The sequence below is a fragment of the Panthera uncia genome, chromosome C2 (genome assembly GCF_023721935.1).
Source record: "Panthera uncia isolate 11264 chromosome C2, Puncia_PCG_1.0, whole genome shotgun sequence".
Taxonomy (NCBI): domain Eukaryota; kingdom Metazoa; phylum Chordata; class Mammalia; order Carnivora; family Felidae; genus Panthera; species Panthera uncia.
In genome coordinates, this window is record NC_064810.1 from 142,777,320 (window position 1) to 142,794,838 (window position 17,519).

The 17,519-nt window shown below is 38.1% G+C and overlaps 1 protein-coding gene across 9 annotated transcripts in view; it reads left to right on the forward strand.

Annotated features, from left to right (window-relative positions):
• RBMS3 (RNA binding motif single stranded interacting protein 3) overlaps positions 1–17,519 on the forward strand; it is a 708,926-nt gene that overhangs the window by 559,606 nt on the left and 131,801 nt on the right. For all 9 annotated transcript variants that reach the window (XM_049629878.1, XM_049629869.1, XM_049629873.1 and 6 more), the window contains one exon: positions 16,170–16,216. In XM_049629878.1, the coding sequence (XP_049485835.1) occupies positions 16,170–16,216 (47 nt within the window). The remainder of the gene's footprint in view (positions 1–16,169; positions 16,217–17,519) is intronic.

Below are 17,519 nucleotides of genomic sequence, written 5' to 3' on the forward strand. Positions count from 1 at the left end.
AATGTTTTTAATGTCACCCCTAGCTCAGAAATGGTCTCACTGTATCATCAGTATGACTTTCATGACATTCATAAGCTAGATAGCCCATTACATCTGAAGGCATATTCTTTACTTCAGGCAAAATGTTTCCCAAAATTGATCGTGTTAGTGTTCTCCCAAATGATTGGACTGGAATCAGGAATGCTGCATATCAGTCCAAAAATACATCAGGAGTCATTGGAATAAAAGACATAGCATAAAGAATACAGTCACTTGTTTTGTAATAGGGTTGTATGGTGACAGATGGGAACTGTATGTGTGGTGAGCACAGCATAATGTATAGACTTGTCAAATCACTACTTTGTACACCTGAAACTGATACAACAGTGTGTGTCCACTCTAGACAAATAAAAAAATTAAAAAACAAACAAATGAACAAACAACAACAACAAATACACATATCAGGAACATGAAGAAGAATTCCTGTTGCTTCTTCCTATGTTTCCAAAGAATGCTTTTCCAATGATTACCAAAAAGCCCCCATATTTGTTTTGAATCTATGCCCAAATAATAAGTACAACTGATCAGAAACATTCAGCTATGTGGTAAAGATGACTGGCTGAAATCAAAGATGATGGATGCTTCTACAACAATGATGAGAGTCATTCAAACCTTGAAATTACTTTATGTTGACATTTGTTGTGACTAGCCTCTGGGTCTCCTTCAGAATTTTCAAATGCAAGTGAACATTAACTGTCAGATCATGGAAGACGGTGCTGTTTCACCAAACTGTCATGTTGGGACATTATCCTTAAGTACGCAAATACCATAAACAAACTATTTCTCACTGGCTTTGAAGCTCTAATCTAGCTTTCGTAAGATCTTCACAAGTCCTATAGTAATTGAGTCACTAAACGCCATCGATAACAATTGCTTCAGGAATTGCACTTCAAAGAAATAATATTTTGGCTATGGACACAAACAAGAGACCCAGCAATTGAACAAAGAAGTGACCCCACAAGGTATTCAAAAGTCCAGTGGAAAAACGCCAAGATTTTTATTATGAAAACTAAAACAAATAAAATGGTGTTTCTTGCTTTTATCTGATCTACAGTTCTCTGCTAGAGTCAATTTCAAAGCAATGAGCAGTAACAAATAATCTCTCTCTATGTGATCCTCTGAAGATATTTTTCCTTACTGGGGAAACATTTTAGGAGATTGTCTTCACGGTCTAGATATGGAGATGAACTAATGGAGCTAATATAGTATTGTTAACAATCAGCACCCAGGTTCCCAGGAATAGTTGGCAGGTTATGTTGAAGCGAAAATCAAGTAAGCTTTTGGGGGGTGCATTCTCGGAATACTAAGGTTTGGAAATTCTTACCTATTCCCAAGGAAAGAAACAAATTTTAGATAAGGCATGATGATGTATTATATCTCGAAGACGTTTTATTTGAGGGCATTTTTAATTGCCCAAGACACAAGCCTCTGGGTATATGAATACAGTACATGCACTTCATAATACCAAGGGGATGGGTGCCATTCACACAAACCAGATGTAAATTGCGCTCCTTATTGTAGTGCAATGCTACTGGCTCTGCCTGGACGTGTTCATTTCAAAGCCTTTAAGAGATGGAATAAACTGACAGAGTATGCTTTAATTAGATCTCATTAAGGCACTTACAAAATCCACTATGAGTGAGCTGAAAGCTCAAGTTACCAGTTTTACCACAGCCAGTGTAAGCCAAGTGATTTGTTATGACCTATAACCCAGATAATAGGTTGTCTATTTTCAGACCTGAAATCAACTTGTTTTCAGTGATGGATGAAAACTTCTCCTGTGCTGTAAAGTTTTATAGCTCTTGTCCATTTAGAACTACTATTAATAAAAATTCTCTTCAGTGCCAGTAAGTGAATGAAAGCCTGCAAAGGTCATGTGGGAGAAATGGGGTTTCTCGTGCTGTTATGAAGTCCATAGCCAAGTACAGGCATAGTTGATGAACCTGATTCCAAACGTCCGGCCTCCTCCTCATTGTGCCACAAGGCATGAGGAGTAATTATTCATTCCGACTAAATCCATTTATGATTGACACAAAGATGTCTTTTTAGATTTCTGAGTAGACAGATACCCGTAATCAATAACAAAATAGTTCCATCCTAGATTCTCATTCAGATAAACATTTTCCTTGAGGGTATGTCCTGATTTTTATGTTTGCTTTTGTTTTTATTTTTCTGAGAGAAAGTTAATACATGCAGAGTTGGCGTCATAATTCTGGATTTCCACTGTGTCTCCATCACCATAATCATCAGTACTCTTGTTGTCAAAAAGCATTTGTTCCTTCCATGACTGATACTTTGTGCTGTGTCCCAAGGACATAATGAAGTGTAGGGAGTGACCCTTGCCCTGGATGTATATTAGAAATATACATACACCGTGAGAACCCTTCTGTCTCCTCGTGTTTCCTATTTCCTTTCTTACTTTCTCAATATAGGACTACCTCTTGCAGAAATGTTCTTTTTAAGAGAATTCTGTTTGAAATACATTTTTTAAAGTAATATTGGAGAAGAAACAGCTGAAACAAAAAGCATTCAGTCCGTAAACAAGCACTTACTGAGCATCCCCTATGTGGGAGGCACAAGACAGGAGATAATGGACATGACATAAACATACAGACAGATTCTCCACCCCCTGGGAACCTAAAACAGCAAAGATCTTCTCTGTAGAGTAGGCAGTTAAAGGTTGGATAGAATATAACTTATATCGTGGAACTAAAATCACTGATGATAACTGGCTATTAACCTATGCAACAGTGAAAGAAAACCAAAGCCAAAATAAAAATAATAAAACTGACAAATGCAGCAAACACAAGAACTGCAGCTCAGACTTGTCCCGTTACCAACCATTAACTGATTGATTGCTTGTTTGTTTTTCAGGGTAGGTAACGGAGAAACTGATTTATATGCATTGACAAGCCAGAAAATCATCCCAGAGTTGAAAATTTCACCTTGTTACTTGTCCAGTAGAGTCCCCTATGCCCTTGGGTACTGAGTTGGCACAGAGAGAATAATATTTAGAGGAGCAACTTGAGCTTGGGTGGGATAGGATACATCTTGAATCCTTCTCTAGTACTCTACTATTGACAATCATAGTTCCTTCTGAAATTTAAGGAAGCACATGTGTCAGCATCTGTGATGTGCACAATACTGTTGGCTTTTCTTCACATTTTATCAGACACTCCAGTAGTTAGGGAGGAAACTCTAGCATTTCCATCACAGATCCACAGCTTTTAAGCTGAGGGACAAACTTGGGAAAGTTTTTTCGTTTTTCTGCTTCAGTCTCCTCATCAGTAGAATGAGAATGGTTAAAAGTGTATATTTAGTGATTGGAAGGATTAAATGAGGTGCCGAGGATAAAGCACTGATCACAGTTCCTGGAAAACTATAATCACTCTAGTATTAGCTATTATAACTATCATAATATCATCAACACAAGTCAGGGCGTTTTAATCTGAAAGCCAGCTTTGCTATGTGTTTCTTATGACTCAAATGCTTAATTCCTTGGTGTCCAATTTTATGTCATGTCTCTTTTATTTTCCAAGTGGGAATTCTTTTTAATGATACAACATTTATTTGAAAAGACATCTGCTACCAATATCATTTTTCCAGCTGAATTTTTCACTTATTTAATAAAGTATATTATAAAGCAAGTAGAAATTAATTTATTTTTACTTTGACCCAGATTTTATTAAGGTTTTTATAAGATCACATTCCAAATCATCATCTGCATTCCAAGCATTATTTAGCACTGAGGCATTAGATGGTTTTCAGATTTGTAGCCACTTTTGTCTTGAAGGTCGTGTGATCATAAAAGCCAAGGGCTGGCAAGGAAAGAGAAGGATGGAGAAGATGAAAGAAAAAGAAAAAAAGAATATTGAAAGAAAACATGAACTATAGCTAGATACCAAGGAAAAGATGGAGCCACTATTGAGATCTGATGAATTACATGGTTAGTGTTTTTAAAGAGAAAGAAAATGAATTATTAACCTACCTATTCCAGCAAGTAATGGCAATTAGTTTTGAATGCAAAAAGTGCTCACACAACCTCTGTGGCTATGAAAAATACTCCTCATGATCAAGTACTTTCAAACATTCTTCAAAGCAATTATCTTTGACAGAAGCAGCATCCTGATGGGAATGCTGGATTTAACAAATAATTGGGAAGTAAGAATTTTCTTGCATATTCTATGGCTCCCTAGTGCTGAATGTCAGTAATCTATTGCCCAATAATCTATTGAATGCCCTAATCTATTTCAAGAGTAATGTTACCAATTTTTTTGTGTGTAAGGAATTGTTAGAATCCTTCTAAGTTAATACTAATGCCATTTATGAAATTTCCTTTTGTTTACTGAAAGACTCAGACTCGTGAAATTATCATTTAAAAAAGATACGGTGGATCTTCATTATTCATGGGTTCCCTGTATGCAAACTTAACGTACTTGCTACAATTTGTTTATAACCCAGAATCAACATTCATGGTGGCTTCATGGTCATTTGTGCAGAGCAGTAAAATGTTTGAGTCACCTGGGGATTAAAGAGTATACTTACCATGAAGAGCACTGTGTAAGGTATTGAATTGTACACTTAGAACTAATATAACACTGTGTATTAACTGAACTGGGATTCAATTTAAAAAAAAACTTAAAAAAAAAAAAAGTCTGAGTCACCAAACATCCATACTCTCAAGATTGAGCAAGGCAGGCTCTTGTGTCAACCTATAACACTATAAACACGTGTCCTTTCCTTGGTTTATGTAGGGCCACATTTTTCCATGTTTCTGCTTTTCACTGGTGATTTCACTGTTTAAAATGCCCCCAACTATAGTGCTGACGTGATGCCTTGTGTTCCTAAGTGCAAGGAATCTATGCTGTGCCTTGTGGAGACAATATGAAAAGAAAATGGAGATCAGCTTTGTGCAAGCATGACTTATAGTGCTTTGGCTTTGAGTTCATTGTTGATGAATCAAAAATATATAATAAGGTGTCTTTAGACAGAAACACAGCTAAAGCAATGTTGTGCATTAATTAGTTGGTGAAAATGTTGTGATCAGAACCTAACCCTGAATTTCTTCTAGGAGCAATGAGTCAATATTCCTAATTCAGTGTTCATGGTGACTTTAGAGAATATAATTGCTGCTAATAACAAGAATTGTGTCTTGTTTTCTGATTGTTATTACTGAGTGGGAGCCAGTTACTGGTCAAGTCTGTATCTCTTCCATTGATATAAAAAACCAATGTCCATGGGTATCAAAAATAATGTACTGATTCATGCAACCAACTGTCTTTATGTAAAAAGTTGTGTTTGAGTCAATTGTCAATTGTTATGGATCTAAAGACAACAGTTTTTACTCTTTACTCTTTACTCAACCAAAAAAGCAAAACTTTCTAAGGAATTTGGAAAAGCTCTGGTCCTATTTTCATGAGTTTAATGAGTCTATGAGCAACCAGTTGGCTTGTAATCACTTCATAAAGATCACTAAACATTGGACCCAGTGTAAAAATTCATATATCTTCCTTAGCGGTACAAAGTCATCTGCCTAACACATTGAATTATTTCTACTATCACTTATAACATTCTTATTTACCCACCTATCTGCATATGAGAGAAAAAGCTATATTGGCCCTTGACTTTAGAAACCCCAGTGGGTCACATTGATATGGACAATATTTGATGTTCAAAGACACAAAGATGGCTATGGAAGTAATAACAAACAAGCTGCATAAAATCTGGAGAGAAGAGATTATCCCTATGGTTACCATTTATAAGGAACATTCAAAAGGAATATTTTGTTGAGTTTATGAAAGCATTTGGCTATCACTAGCTGTTACCAATGCTACTTAAAGCACATGCTTTGAGGCATTCTTAGCAGTGATGAAGACAAAAATGCACCTTAACCATGTGGCCCTCTTGCCTTCAGTTGGATCTGTTTGGAACAGTGCACCCTGCACACCAACTCTTTGATCAGTCACCAGTCAACACCCTTCTTATTAAATATCTGAAGAACCTGACAAGGCCAAGAAATATATCATTTCTACTAGCTTTGGAGCCATATTGACTGTAATTTAATTTTACAGTACTGAACATTAGAAAATTTATGTCTCAGAGATATGGAATTGAAGTGTTGCCCCAATAAACCATTAGAAATAAAAAAAAAATACTTTAAAGACAATAGTTTATCTAAAGAATTATTTCAAAACTTAGCAGTAAAAGGGTGTAGATCCATGTTATCTTTGACCATATTCCATGAAGGGGGAAGAATTATCTATACAGTTTATGATTTCCCTTGGGTATAACAACATGCTTGGCATTTAGTTGTCCAATTATTTTCTTTAATGGGACTTTGGAAAAAATTAAGATGTATGTAACAACATTGCCAGGTTTTGAAAATAGTTCTTTTAACCTTGAACTGAAGAAGAGACTTTACATATGTGATCTTAAAAAAAGTGATTGGCTCTTACGATGCATTACAACACTTGCGATTGACTTTGTTAGCCAGCCCATCAAATGTAGTCTTATTTATTTCATGTGCTTTACTGGCAATTTAGAGAGCAGGCTCAAGGTGAATGACACTTGTAATCTCAAAAAAATCTTCCCATTGGCCCAAGAACCTGAATTTGCAGTAGTTTAGCTTATAGACTTTCTAACTCAGGTAAGTGTTCTTATTTTAAAACTGCTGGGTTCATATTTTCTAACCTGTGATCACTAAAGATAAAAAGTAAATCTTGAAAATTCCTATAATAGTGTAATTTTGGATATGATGTGTCTGATGATGAGCTCCAATCATCTGCCCTAGTCTCCATTCTCAAAGAAGAGTAGGGGAAAGCATACTTATGTTCTAGGGGAGAAAGTTGGGATATGGGGTTTAGGAGGGGCTGAACGATGGAAAAATTATATCAAGCAATTATAAGGGGAAAGACTGATGGTTGATCTCCATGTTCTCTGATACCTTTGACCCAGTCTCCATGGCAACTAAGTGGGGCCTCAGCCAACTAGGGAGTTTCTGGAGTTGTTGGTGCTGTCCTGGCAATTCCAGCCTGCCATAAGACTCAGAATTATCCCCATCGAAATTTAAACCACAGCTTACAACCTCCACATACCATCAAACTGCAGCAGGGACCTGGGAGAATATGGATCAACTAGCCGGATACCTAGAACTCCCACCTATTCAGCTTCACAGACCCACCCTGGTAGCAACCTCAGCATTTTATATTTTTCATCCTACTTAGTATGTTATAGCGAGGTTTACCAGTATATACACTCCATCACCGACTCTAAGATACCATCAATTAAAGATGAAATATTATTTTAAATGTCACTAAAAAGAGAAGTTGCCAAACTCAAATGCCATCAATTATCATGCAAGCCCCAATTTTCACAGACTTTAAAATGTGAAGTGCGCGCGCACACACACACACACACACACACACACACACTGTGTTTTGGAATCTATAAAGTCAGCCATTTAGATTGAAATAAAATCAGAAGTGTCTACATAAAATATGGTAGTGTTCTCTTGTGTATTTTATGATTATCAATAAAGGCTTAATTTAACTTTGGGAATGACAAACTCAGACTAGAGCTTTGAGAACTTGAGCTAGCCACATCATACCTTTTCTTCTCTTTCTCCTTTGACGATGCTTTCTTTGTGCAGCCATTGGCTTTTCCAGTCGTCCAGGCTTAATTCTGTCTGCATCTTTTTGGCCTGTCCTTCTTCATTGCTATAAAAGGGAGAAATTCTCTGCCTGACTAGGATGCTTTAGCTGAAGCCAAAAAGGAGAAATACTGTGATGACATAGTGTATAAACAACAGCATGACTCCCCCTGATGTTCTTTTCCCAAACAAAGAGAGGTGAATTTTCTCTATTCTCTGCCTATTTTTCTAGTTTTTTTTTAAGTGATAAATCCCTTGCATTTCATTTGCATGATTCCTGACAAACCCCTGAAGATATCAAGATGATTTTTCATAATCGTCTCCCTACTACTCTTGGTCAGTAACTTGGATAAGAGGGGCCTCCAGGTTTTCTGGCTGCCTCTAATTGTCCTGGGTTCTTATTCATGATTTGGTTCCGGTACACTGGCTTCCCTGCTGAATTGGGACGGTCGCTTAAAAATCCCTCTGCATCCCCCATGTCTACTCACCAGTCAAGGACTGAGACATGTTCTTTATCAAAAGAGCATCTTCACAGCACAACAGTGTGGCTGAGGGGAGTTGCAAGCAGAGGAAGGAGAGGATGTCTCTGCCAACACACAAACAAGAAATGATAACTTGATAAGAGACACTGACCATACATTAAACGTACTAATTTAACTAGGCAATAAATTCTGGAATTCAGTATAGACACTTGAGTTTGAGACCAAGATTCCGAAATCACCGGGACATAAATCATACTTGGGATCTGAAAGTGAATGTCATTACTGTACAGAAAGAAAGAAAAGGGGGGCCAGCCTTGGCCCTGAGCACCAGCAGGCACCACAAAGGGGTGGACCGAGTAACATCAAAGGAGAAATTGCTCTCTGAGAAGTCAGAAGAAAAGCAGGCTCACAGAATTGCAAGGGATGTTGAAAGAAGAGGAAAATCACTGGTCAAATGATGCATACTAACCAAATAGATTTAGAATAAATATCTCCCTTAGATTCAGAAATTGTGAAACTTAGGAGTATTGTATGAGCCACTGCACAGGTTGGTAGGCATGTTTTACAGAACAATTAACAAGGACGTTTCTGTCTGATCTCAGGACCAGACTGTATATCTCTCTTTGGGAGACTAGGTAGTGTCCTGTCTACAGTCTCTTTTGTCCCTCATCTTCTCTTTAGGAGAGGGACTGGCTGCCCATAGCCCAGGGAACATGCCTTGAGCAGGCGAGAGCAGACACTTGCTTTATATGGTTGACTGCCTGTGCCAGGGGAAACACACCATTCAGTAATCACCTGACCACACCAGAGCCAATGCTGGCAAAACCCTACCGCTTGCCCTATTTTCTCACATTCCTTTTCAGTAGGTGCTACAACACTCTGCCTGCAAATTTGCCCTGAGCATACATATTGTTTCCTAGGATTAGTTCCTTTTTTTTTTTTTTTTAAACAGGAAAGAGGTTTAAAATCCTTTATTTTCTTTTTTTTTTTTTAACGTTTATTTATTTTTGGGACAGAGAGAGACGGAGCATGAACGGGGGAGGGGCAGAGAGAGAGGGAGACACAGAATCGGAAGCAGGCTCCAGGCTCCGAGCCATCAGCTCAGAGCCCAACGCGGGGCTCGAACTCACGGACCGCGAGATCTTGACCTGAGCCGAAGTCGGACGCTCAACCGACTGAGCCACCCAGGCGCCCCTAAAATCCTTTCTTGAGGCACATGGGTGGCTCAGTTAACTGTCCGACTTCGGCTCAGGTCATGATCTCTCGGTTTGTGGGTTCGAGTCCTGTGTCAGGCTCTGTGCTGACAGCTCAGAGCCTGGAGCCTGCTTCAGATTCTGTGTCTTCCTCTCTCTCTGCCCCCCTCCCTGCTCAGACTCCATCTCTCTCTCTCTCTCTCTCAAAAATAAATAACATTAAAACATTTTTAAAAAAATCATTTTTTAGCCAAAAACTGTACTTGGTTATGACCATGTTGTGGTTTCCTGGTGATTTTTATCGGTTCCTCTGAATATCTTGGACATCCACACTTCTGCTATCGCATATGAAATCCTCAGTTTCTCAGCCAGTATGGCCATTTGTAATTATGAATTCTTACTAGCTTCCAACACTAGGATCAGTGTATGATTAACCCTGAATTGTCAGTATTTATTCTTGACCTCCTTCCCATTCTCACATTGATCCTTCTGGCTGTAGCAACTCCCATTTGATCCCAGATCGTCTGTATTCTACTGACCTAGCAAAGCTAAATGCTTCCTGACATTTTTGGGCTTACTCGTAAGTCAGGCCTCTAATCTCTATGGTTTTTGTAAATGATATGCCTTTTTTCTTCCTGAATTTAAAACTTAAAAGCAATTCAAAGAACAATTCATATAATACACTTCTTTAAGTTACTTCCCATTATAAAGTAATTCTAATTATATATAGCTTACAAAAGAGTCAGAAAAAAATACAGGAAAGGAAAAAAATTATGGTTATACCACTCCAGTATTTTGGCATTTAACATTATTGAAATTAATTTATTTCTAGTCAGAGATATTTTTTTAATTTTTTTTAAATTTTTGACCCATATGGTACACATAATTTTGTATCATGATTTCTTCGCTAAGGGACATGTTTCTAAAGAGAAATATTGGTAAGTAAATATAAACAAAGTTAAGTGAGGTTTCACTACAATAGCAGAACCCCAAATTTTATAACACATTATAATTTTCAAACCCTTTCACACACATAACTTTTTAAGCCACCTTACTTTACTTATGGAATTTTTAACCATAACCCACTGACGGTTATAAATATTGTTAACATTGATTGCGAGAAATACACTCTTCAAAGATAATATCCAGGGGCGCCTGGGTAGCTCACTCGGTTGAGCGTCCACCTTTGGCTCAGGTCATGATCTCACGGTTTGTGAGTTGGGGCCCCGGGTTGGGTTCTGTGCTGACAGTTCAGAGCCTGGAGTCTGCTTCAGATTCTGTGTCTCCCTCTCTCTGCCCCTCCTGTGCTCACACTCTCCCTCCCTCTCTCTTTCAAAGGTAAATAAACATTAAAAAAAATAATATCCAGAAAATTACATTATCCTTTTCTTATTTGGCTTCCTGAACTTATCTTGTGCTAATTTAGTACACAATATTTGCTAAAATATACAATATGTACTTATTTATTATTACTTATTATAGTATTTACTTATGTATATACTACAGTGTTGCCTTATATCTGATCATAGAAAGTTGGAAATTCTTGTGACTATTCATTTTTACCCATACAATTATGATGCATCATTTGTCAAGACAGAATTTAGAAAAAAAGAGAAATGTTATGCTAACACATTGATGTTTCCATTTTCCAGTAATTACAGTGTATGTCTATCCATATGAAGTTTGTTGCCTCAAATTTTTTGGTCCCCATTTACATGACAATATAAAAATAGTTTCAGGGGTACCTGGGTGGCTTGGTCAGTTAGGCGTCTGACCTCGGCTCAGGTCTTGATCTCAGGGTCCGTGAGTCTGAGCCCTGCTTAGGGCTCTGTGCTGACTGCTCAGAGGCTAGAGCCTGCTTCGGATTCTGTGTCTCCCTCTCTCTCTCTGCCCCTCCCCCACTCATGTTCTGTCTCTCTCTGTCTCTCTGTCTCAAAAATAAATAAACGTTAATAAATTTAAAAAATAGTTTCAAAAATGATAAAATCAGTTCTATCAGCCTGTCTTCTCATTAGCTTTGTTATAGTCCATGATCCTCTGCTCCTCGGAAAGACCAAGCATTACAGTCCAAAAATCTTTCTGAAGTGTTAATGCCTACTCCCTACTGAGACTAGGGAGCCCATAGCCCATAGCAGTATTTCCATGATTATTACCTCTTCATTTAACTTGTTAATCATTTAAAGTTATAAAAATCAAATATCTAGCTCCTAAGTCAAACTGATGTGTCTTAATGAAATCCCTATATTTATTGAAAATAATTAGATACCTTAATTCAGCAAACTGCATTTTAAAATTTCTTCTAAACTGTTTAGCTCTTATAGTATAGATTCTGCCGGGGTGACTAGAAATATCCTATTATGGTTGAAATACTAAGCAAAAACTCAGCTGCTGCTGGAAAATGACAAAAATGCCCCCTTTCGTTTAAATAAATTGCAAACACTTCCAATGCACAACTTATGTAAACTCGAAAAATGGAAAATATTTGTGCATCTCGTAAGCTCTTTCGAAACAGAGAGACAGGATTAAACATCACTTCCCTCCATATGTGGTGTGACATTTTTGTTTTGTTCCAAGTTACTTTTTGTGTGACTCTGGAGTTTGTAAACATGCCATAAAATTTGGTAATTACATAATGATGATTTCATGGTTCTTCACTTAGTGTAAAGGTGTCTAGACAGGGCAGCAAAATTGATTTTCTTTTGTACCTTTGTGGAAAGAAACAAAAGGAAATTGAATGCAAAATCTGCATTAAGACTATATTAGAATTATAACTCAACAATCTGTTACACATGAAATGAAAACCAGGTGCAGCCAAGTATTAGTTATTGTGCTATGATATTCAGCCAGTGGGCTACGTTCACACAACCCTTTGTTTAACCCATGCCTTGTTTTGTTACCCATAATGTCCCAAATGTATATGACCTGAAACTATCTCTTGTCTCCTCTTGCCGAAGGTGCTCAGAGACATGACTGTCCCTAGGCAAAATCATGAAGTAGGTGAATCTTGTGTTCATTCCCTACCCTCTTGCAATGACAGTCGCACTTGAGATCCTCTCCACCTGCCTGTCCCCGAGTACCTACTCCAGTTGCTTATTGCTCTGGATTTACCCTCTGTTTTCCAGGGGGTTCATGCTGTTTCTTGGGATTGGACAATCCCTCTTTGATTGTGTAATTGCCCTGCTCAAAAAATATCCCATGCCTCCCTAAGAGGAGCCAGGCAATCAAGGTTCTCCCTCCTTTTCTTTTGACTCTGAATTCCCACTACCCCACCCCCCACCACAATGTTCTACTGCAGATGAATCACCCACCTTGCCCTTTTTATTTCTTTGTCTTTTCCATGCTATTCCTTTTGTCTGAGCCGGCCTCCATCTCTCATCTCCATCTATGGAAATCCTAATCGTCTTTCAAGGCTCCACTCATCTCTACATCTTCCACATGCTTTCCCTGGTCACCCCCAGCCTCTCTCCTCTATCCCTCACCCATCCATACCACTCAGATGGCTCTCACCACGTGTTGCTTTGTTTTATAATATTCATGTATGTGTCTTGTCTCCAGGCACTGTGCTGGTTACTTTACAAATGTAATCTCATTTCAATTTCACAACAATCTGATGAGGTAGGTATTAACCATTTAACAGCTGAGGAAACTGAGGTTGAAACACGTTAAATAATTTGCCCAAGGTCACACTGCCAGAAATAACAGAGCTAAGACTTGAACCTAGGTCCAAAATATATATTCTTTCCACAAAACCATATTGCCATCTATTCAGTTCTTTTCCATCTTCTGAAAGATGGATGGAGGTTTCAGATGTAGGTAGAGGCCAACTTAGGCTTCCTGATTATCAAATGGATATTCAACAAAAAGGTAGAGTTTGTTGATAATTACTGTGTTCCTAGTTGGGGCTGATTTGTTAACTATAACCCACAAGAAATTCAAGTAGTAGGTGAGAGAAAAAATCCTTACCTAATGTTGTCAGGACAAATAAACATGGCACGAGAAGAGAATGTTCAAGATAATTGGTCATTCAAGAAATGATAAATAGCATTGGTCTCCGAGCACAATTGGAAAATAAGTCCAAGGAAAAGGGGAAAACATGAGGTTGACTAGGAAAGGCATCCTATAAGTCCCCTAGGATTTAAACAGTCTCAGGTGGTTAGGAGGCTGAAGGTATTATTTCATCTTAAACTCACAAACTAGCAATATCTCTATGGAGTATAAAGCCCATTCTTTTCATTCTGCCTCTGGTGTAACATCTTGAATAAGTTAGGGGAAAGAAGGTTAGTGTTTCTAAGAAAGAGTTCTATGCCCAATGGGCAATTTATACAACTGCCCTCTCCAGGATCTAGAACCATGGAGTATCAGCTGCACCCCAGATAGGCCCGTTCTGGGGAGTCTTCAGCCTGGACTCAGCCTCCTGTCTGTCACATGGCATAGGCCCCATCTTGGGAAAATTTTAGACTTAGGATCTGTTTTTGACACCACGACCTTTGTTTCTCCTGAGGGGGAGAAAGCCTATCTTTATCTCTGCTCTGTTACTCTCTTCTTATTTTCCAATCCCCTACCTTGTCCTAATATCAGTTGCATGTTTCTTTAACATGAGTGAGACAGTTATGATTACACATGTATTCTCAGTGCACCTCTGTTAACTTCTGAAAGTCATCTCAACTTTGCTTGCAAACTCTGTTTCCATTTCTGTGTGCTCCCAGTATGCCAGTCCCATTCGTATACAGCTCTACACTTTTGTTCTTTATACCAATCTTAATAACAATTTTAAAGTTGGGAAAAATAATGCATGTAATCTAAGCTTGACTATAGCAGGGCGTACTGAACTTCAGACCCTATCTTGGAAAGCCTGAGAATTTCCATTTCAGTTATGTGCTAAATCTGAGGAATTCAATGAGCCCAGTAGGAAAACTACCTTCACCCACACTGGAAAAAATTCAAGCACAAAACTCCTCTCTCTTTTCTCTAAAGTTTTTATGATTTTTCTTGTCTTCTACTAAAGTCCTCAAAGTTCATTCATTTTTTTCTTTTTATTTTGTGATGATTATAGATTCATGGGATGTTGCAAAAGAAATGTACAAGGAGGCCCTGTGTACCCTTCATCCCATTTCTCCCAATGGTTATATATTATATAATTATAGTGTACTATCAAAGCCAGGGAATTGACATTGGTCTAATTTACTTTCAAATTAAAAAAAAAAAAAGCTAACCTGATAACAACCTAGTCCGTTTTCCTTCCACATTCTGTTTATACTCACAAGCAGTAAACAGACAGTATTGGAAAACACAAGGTGGTATGATAGGGGTGTCTGGGTGGCTCAGTTGGTTAAACGTCGGACTTTGGCTCAGGTCATGATCTCATGGCTAGTGGGTTTGAGCCCTGCGTCAGGCTCCGTGCCGACAGCTCAGAGCCTGGAGCCTACTTCGGATTCTGTGTCTCCCTCTCTGTCTCTCTCTGCCCCTCCCCCACTCACGCTCTGTCTCTCAAAAATAAATAAAACATTAAAAAAATTTTAAGTTCAAAAATAAAGCTGACATGACCAGACGTGCACAGAAAAAGTTCTCCCACATTGCTAGAGATGATCGTCAGGTCTCATGCAGACCCTCAGTCAGTGTCATAGGTAGTGGAAGGCAGCCTGCATCAGAAGACATGGGCTACAATCTAATTCTCCCTCTAAATAAATATGTGACCTTTAGCAAATCACTTGACCTCTCCAAGCTTCAGGGTCTCCATCAATAAAATGGAGAAGCTATTTCTCCCGCCTACTCCATAGGGTTTTCATGAGGATCAGATGTGATATGTGTATGAAGAAAGGAGGCAGAAAAAAAAAAGAAAAGAAAGGAGGTAGGCTGTGAATTAGCAGTCATGAAGTTTATTATTCTTTTCTGAAACTACTGCCAGTTACAGAAGTTTAGTTTTTCAAAGGTGAGTGTATTCTTAGAAGTACACTTAGGACGAAAGCAGCTCCTGATTAACTACAAGGCCTAAAATTTCCCTCATGTGTAAATGACCTTGCCTTTCTACCGTTCTTAGTAGGACAGGCACTGGCAGTACATCGGACAAGCACACGGCCACTTATTACCTACACACCCCTGAGGCATACCACCTATTTTATTTTATTTTATTTTAAAAAAAATTTTTTTAACGTTTATTTATTTTTGAGACAGAGAGAGACAGAGCATGAACCGGGGAAGGTCAGAGAGAGGGAGGCACAGAATCTGAAACAGGCTCCAGGCTCTGAGCTGTCAGCACAGAGCCCGATGCGGGGCTCGAACTCACGCGAGATCACACGAGATCATGACCTGAGCCGCAGTCGGCCGCTTAACGACTGAGCCACCCAGGCGCCCCATACCACCTATTTTAAAATAAATGTTTCTTAGCATTTCCTTCTAAAAGGGCGAATGCATTTTAAGTAGCTTTTACTTTTATCCTGACCACAGGATTTATTCTTCCTTTTTTTTTCATCCACGAGATGTACAATAGGTGCTCTTGACAATAGTGAGAAATCATAAGGATACCAGATTAGACAGAGGATGGTTTATGAAGTAGATACGGAAATCATCCAAACTGCATTGTTCCTTGGTTTGTCTGGATGTATAATATAAACTCCTAACTCGCTGGTGGATTCTGATGTGTGGGGAGTAAAAATGCTAGTCTTGGCAGTAAGAATGGAAAAATGTATAGGATAAAATAAACCTAAATCACGGAAAGTAAAGATAAAAGTATTTGTGTGGACTGAATGTTTTGGGCACTGAGATAAAAGTGTTAAGATTTGATTTCTCCCCTTTCCTCCCTGTATACAGGCTGGCATGGCTCTGACCTATGACCCCACAGCTGCCATACAGAATGGGTAAGTAGACCACATTTTCTCTATTTTAATTGCTAAGGTATCTTTGATCTCTGAAATCAGTATTGAAGAAAAATGTTCAAAACTGTCTTTCTTTTGTTTTAAATCTTTAAGGAGAAAGTGTACACCAAACATGTCTCACCACTAATGGACAGAGTCAAGTTAGTGACTCGGTGATTGTGTCTTTGCTCTTCATTTGAATAAGCATCTAGAAATTTTGTAGCCTCTTACTTAGAATAAGTCACAGAGTCTAGGATTCCTCCTTTGAAAAATAAAACTTAAACTACATGATCTGACCTCTCAAAAATTCTGTAATTCTGAGTATCTTTGGTTGAACTCACTTTCCAATATCTTCTCTTTGCGTTGGCTGTCCTGCAGTTGACAATAATTATTCTTTGGTTGGTTGGTTATTTTTATTTTCACAGCCTTCTATCTTGGATTTCTCCATGGCTTTCAGTTTTCTGTCTTACAGTCTCATTAAATAATCAGAATGAAGACCTCATTTAAGATCAGTGTAGAGGATAAAAGAATGCAAACTTTTTTCTATTTGGTCAGCTGCCTCGAATGAAAATCTGTGGGATGTTGAAAGGATTTAAATATCTTCTGTTCTGATAGTTATTCATTTAAGCAATCATTTATTCATTCATTCAGTAAACATCCAGTGGGTATGCCAAGCAGAGTGCTCTGCTCTCCAGACTTAAAAGACAGTATCTGAGACAGGGCCTTTGCCTCAAGGAACTCATAGTCAACCCTCCCATAAAAGAGTAAACATGGATGGTAGGCTAAGGGAGGACTCTAGTCCTTTCTCTCTTGTTGATTAAAACTCCTCTCTAGGAGTGAAATTTAAGGGTTTATCCAATAAGCATTTTCTTATTTCCAATAAGGCACCATAAACTTGGTGAGTAGAAAGAAGAAATAGAGAAGAACGTCCTCAAGAATCATATTGTATATTTGCGAAAATAAAATTTTTAACTCAAAAGGTACAGAACAAGGCCTTATATGCTAAGTGACGGTGACAGAAAACAGGTGTTTTAATGGAAGGAAATAACACGTATTAAACACATACCATGCACCAAGTAGTTTATATTTGTAACTTAACATGCATTGTTTCAGAGTCAAATGCATGTAAAAATACGTGGAGTGACAGTAGAAATGTATATACATAAATGGAAAATAGAAATAATAATTGAATGAATATGTTCACTAACCAGATTCAGCAAGTGCTAATATTTTGCATACTATATATGTACATATGTTTCCATCTGTAATATTTAGCCATATATCTATTATATGAATAATTGAATAA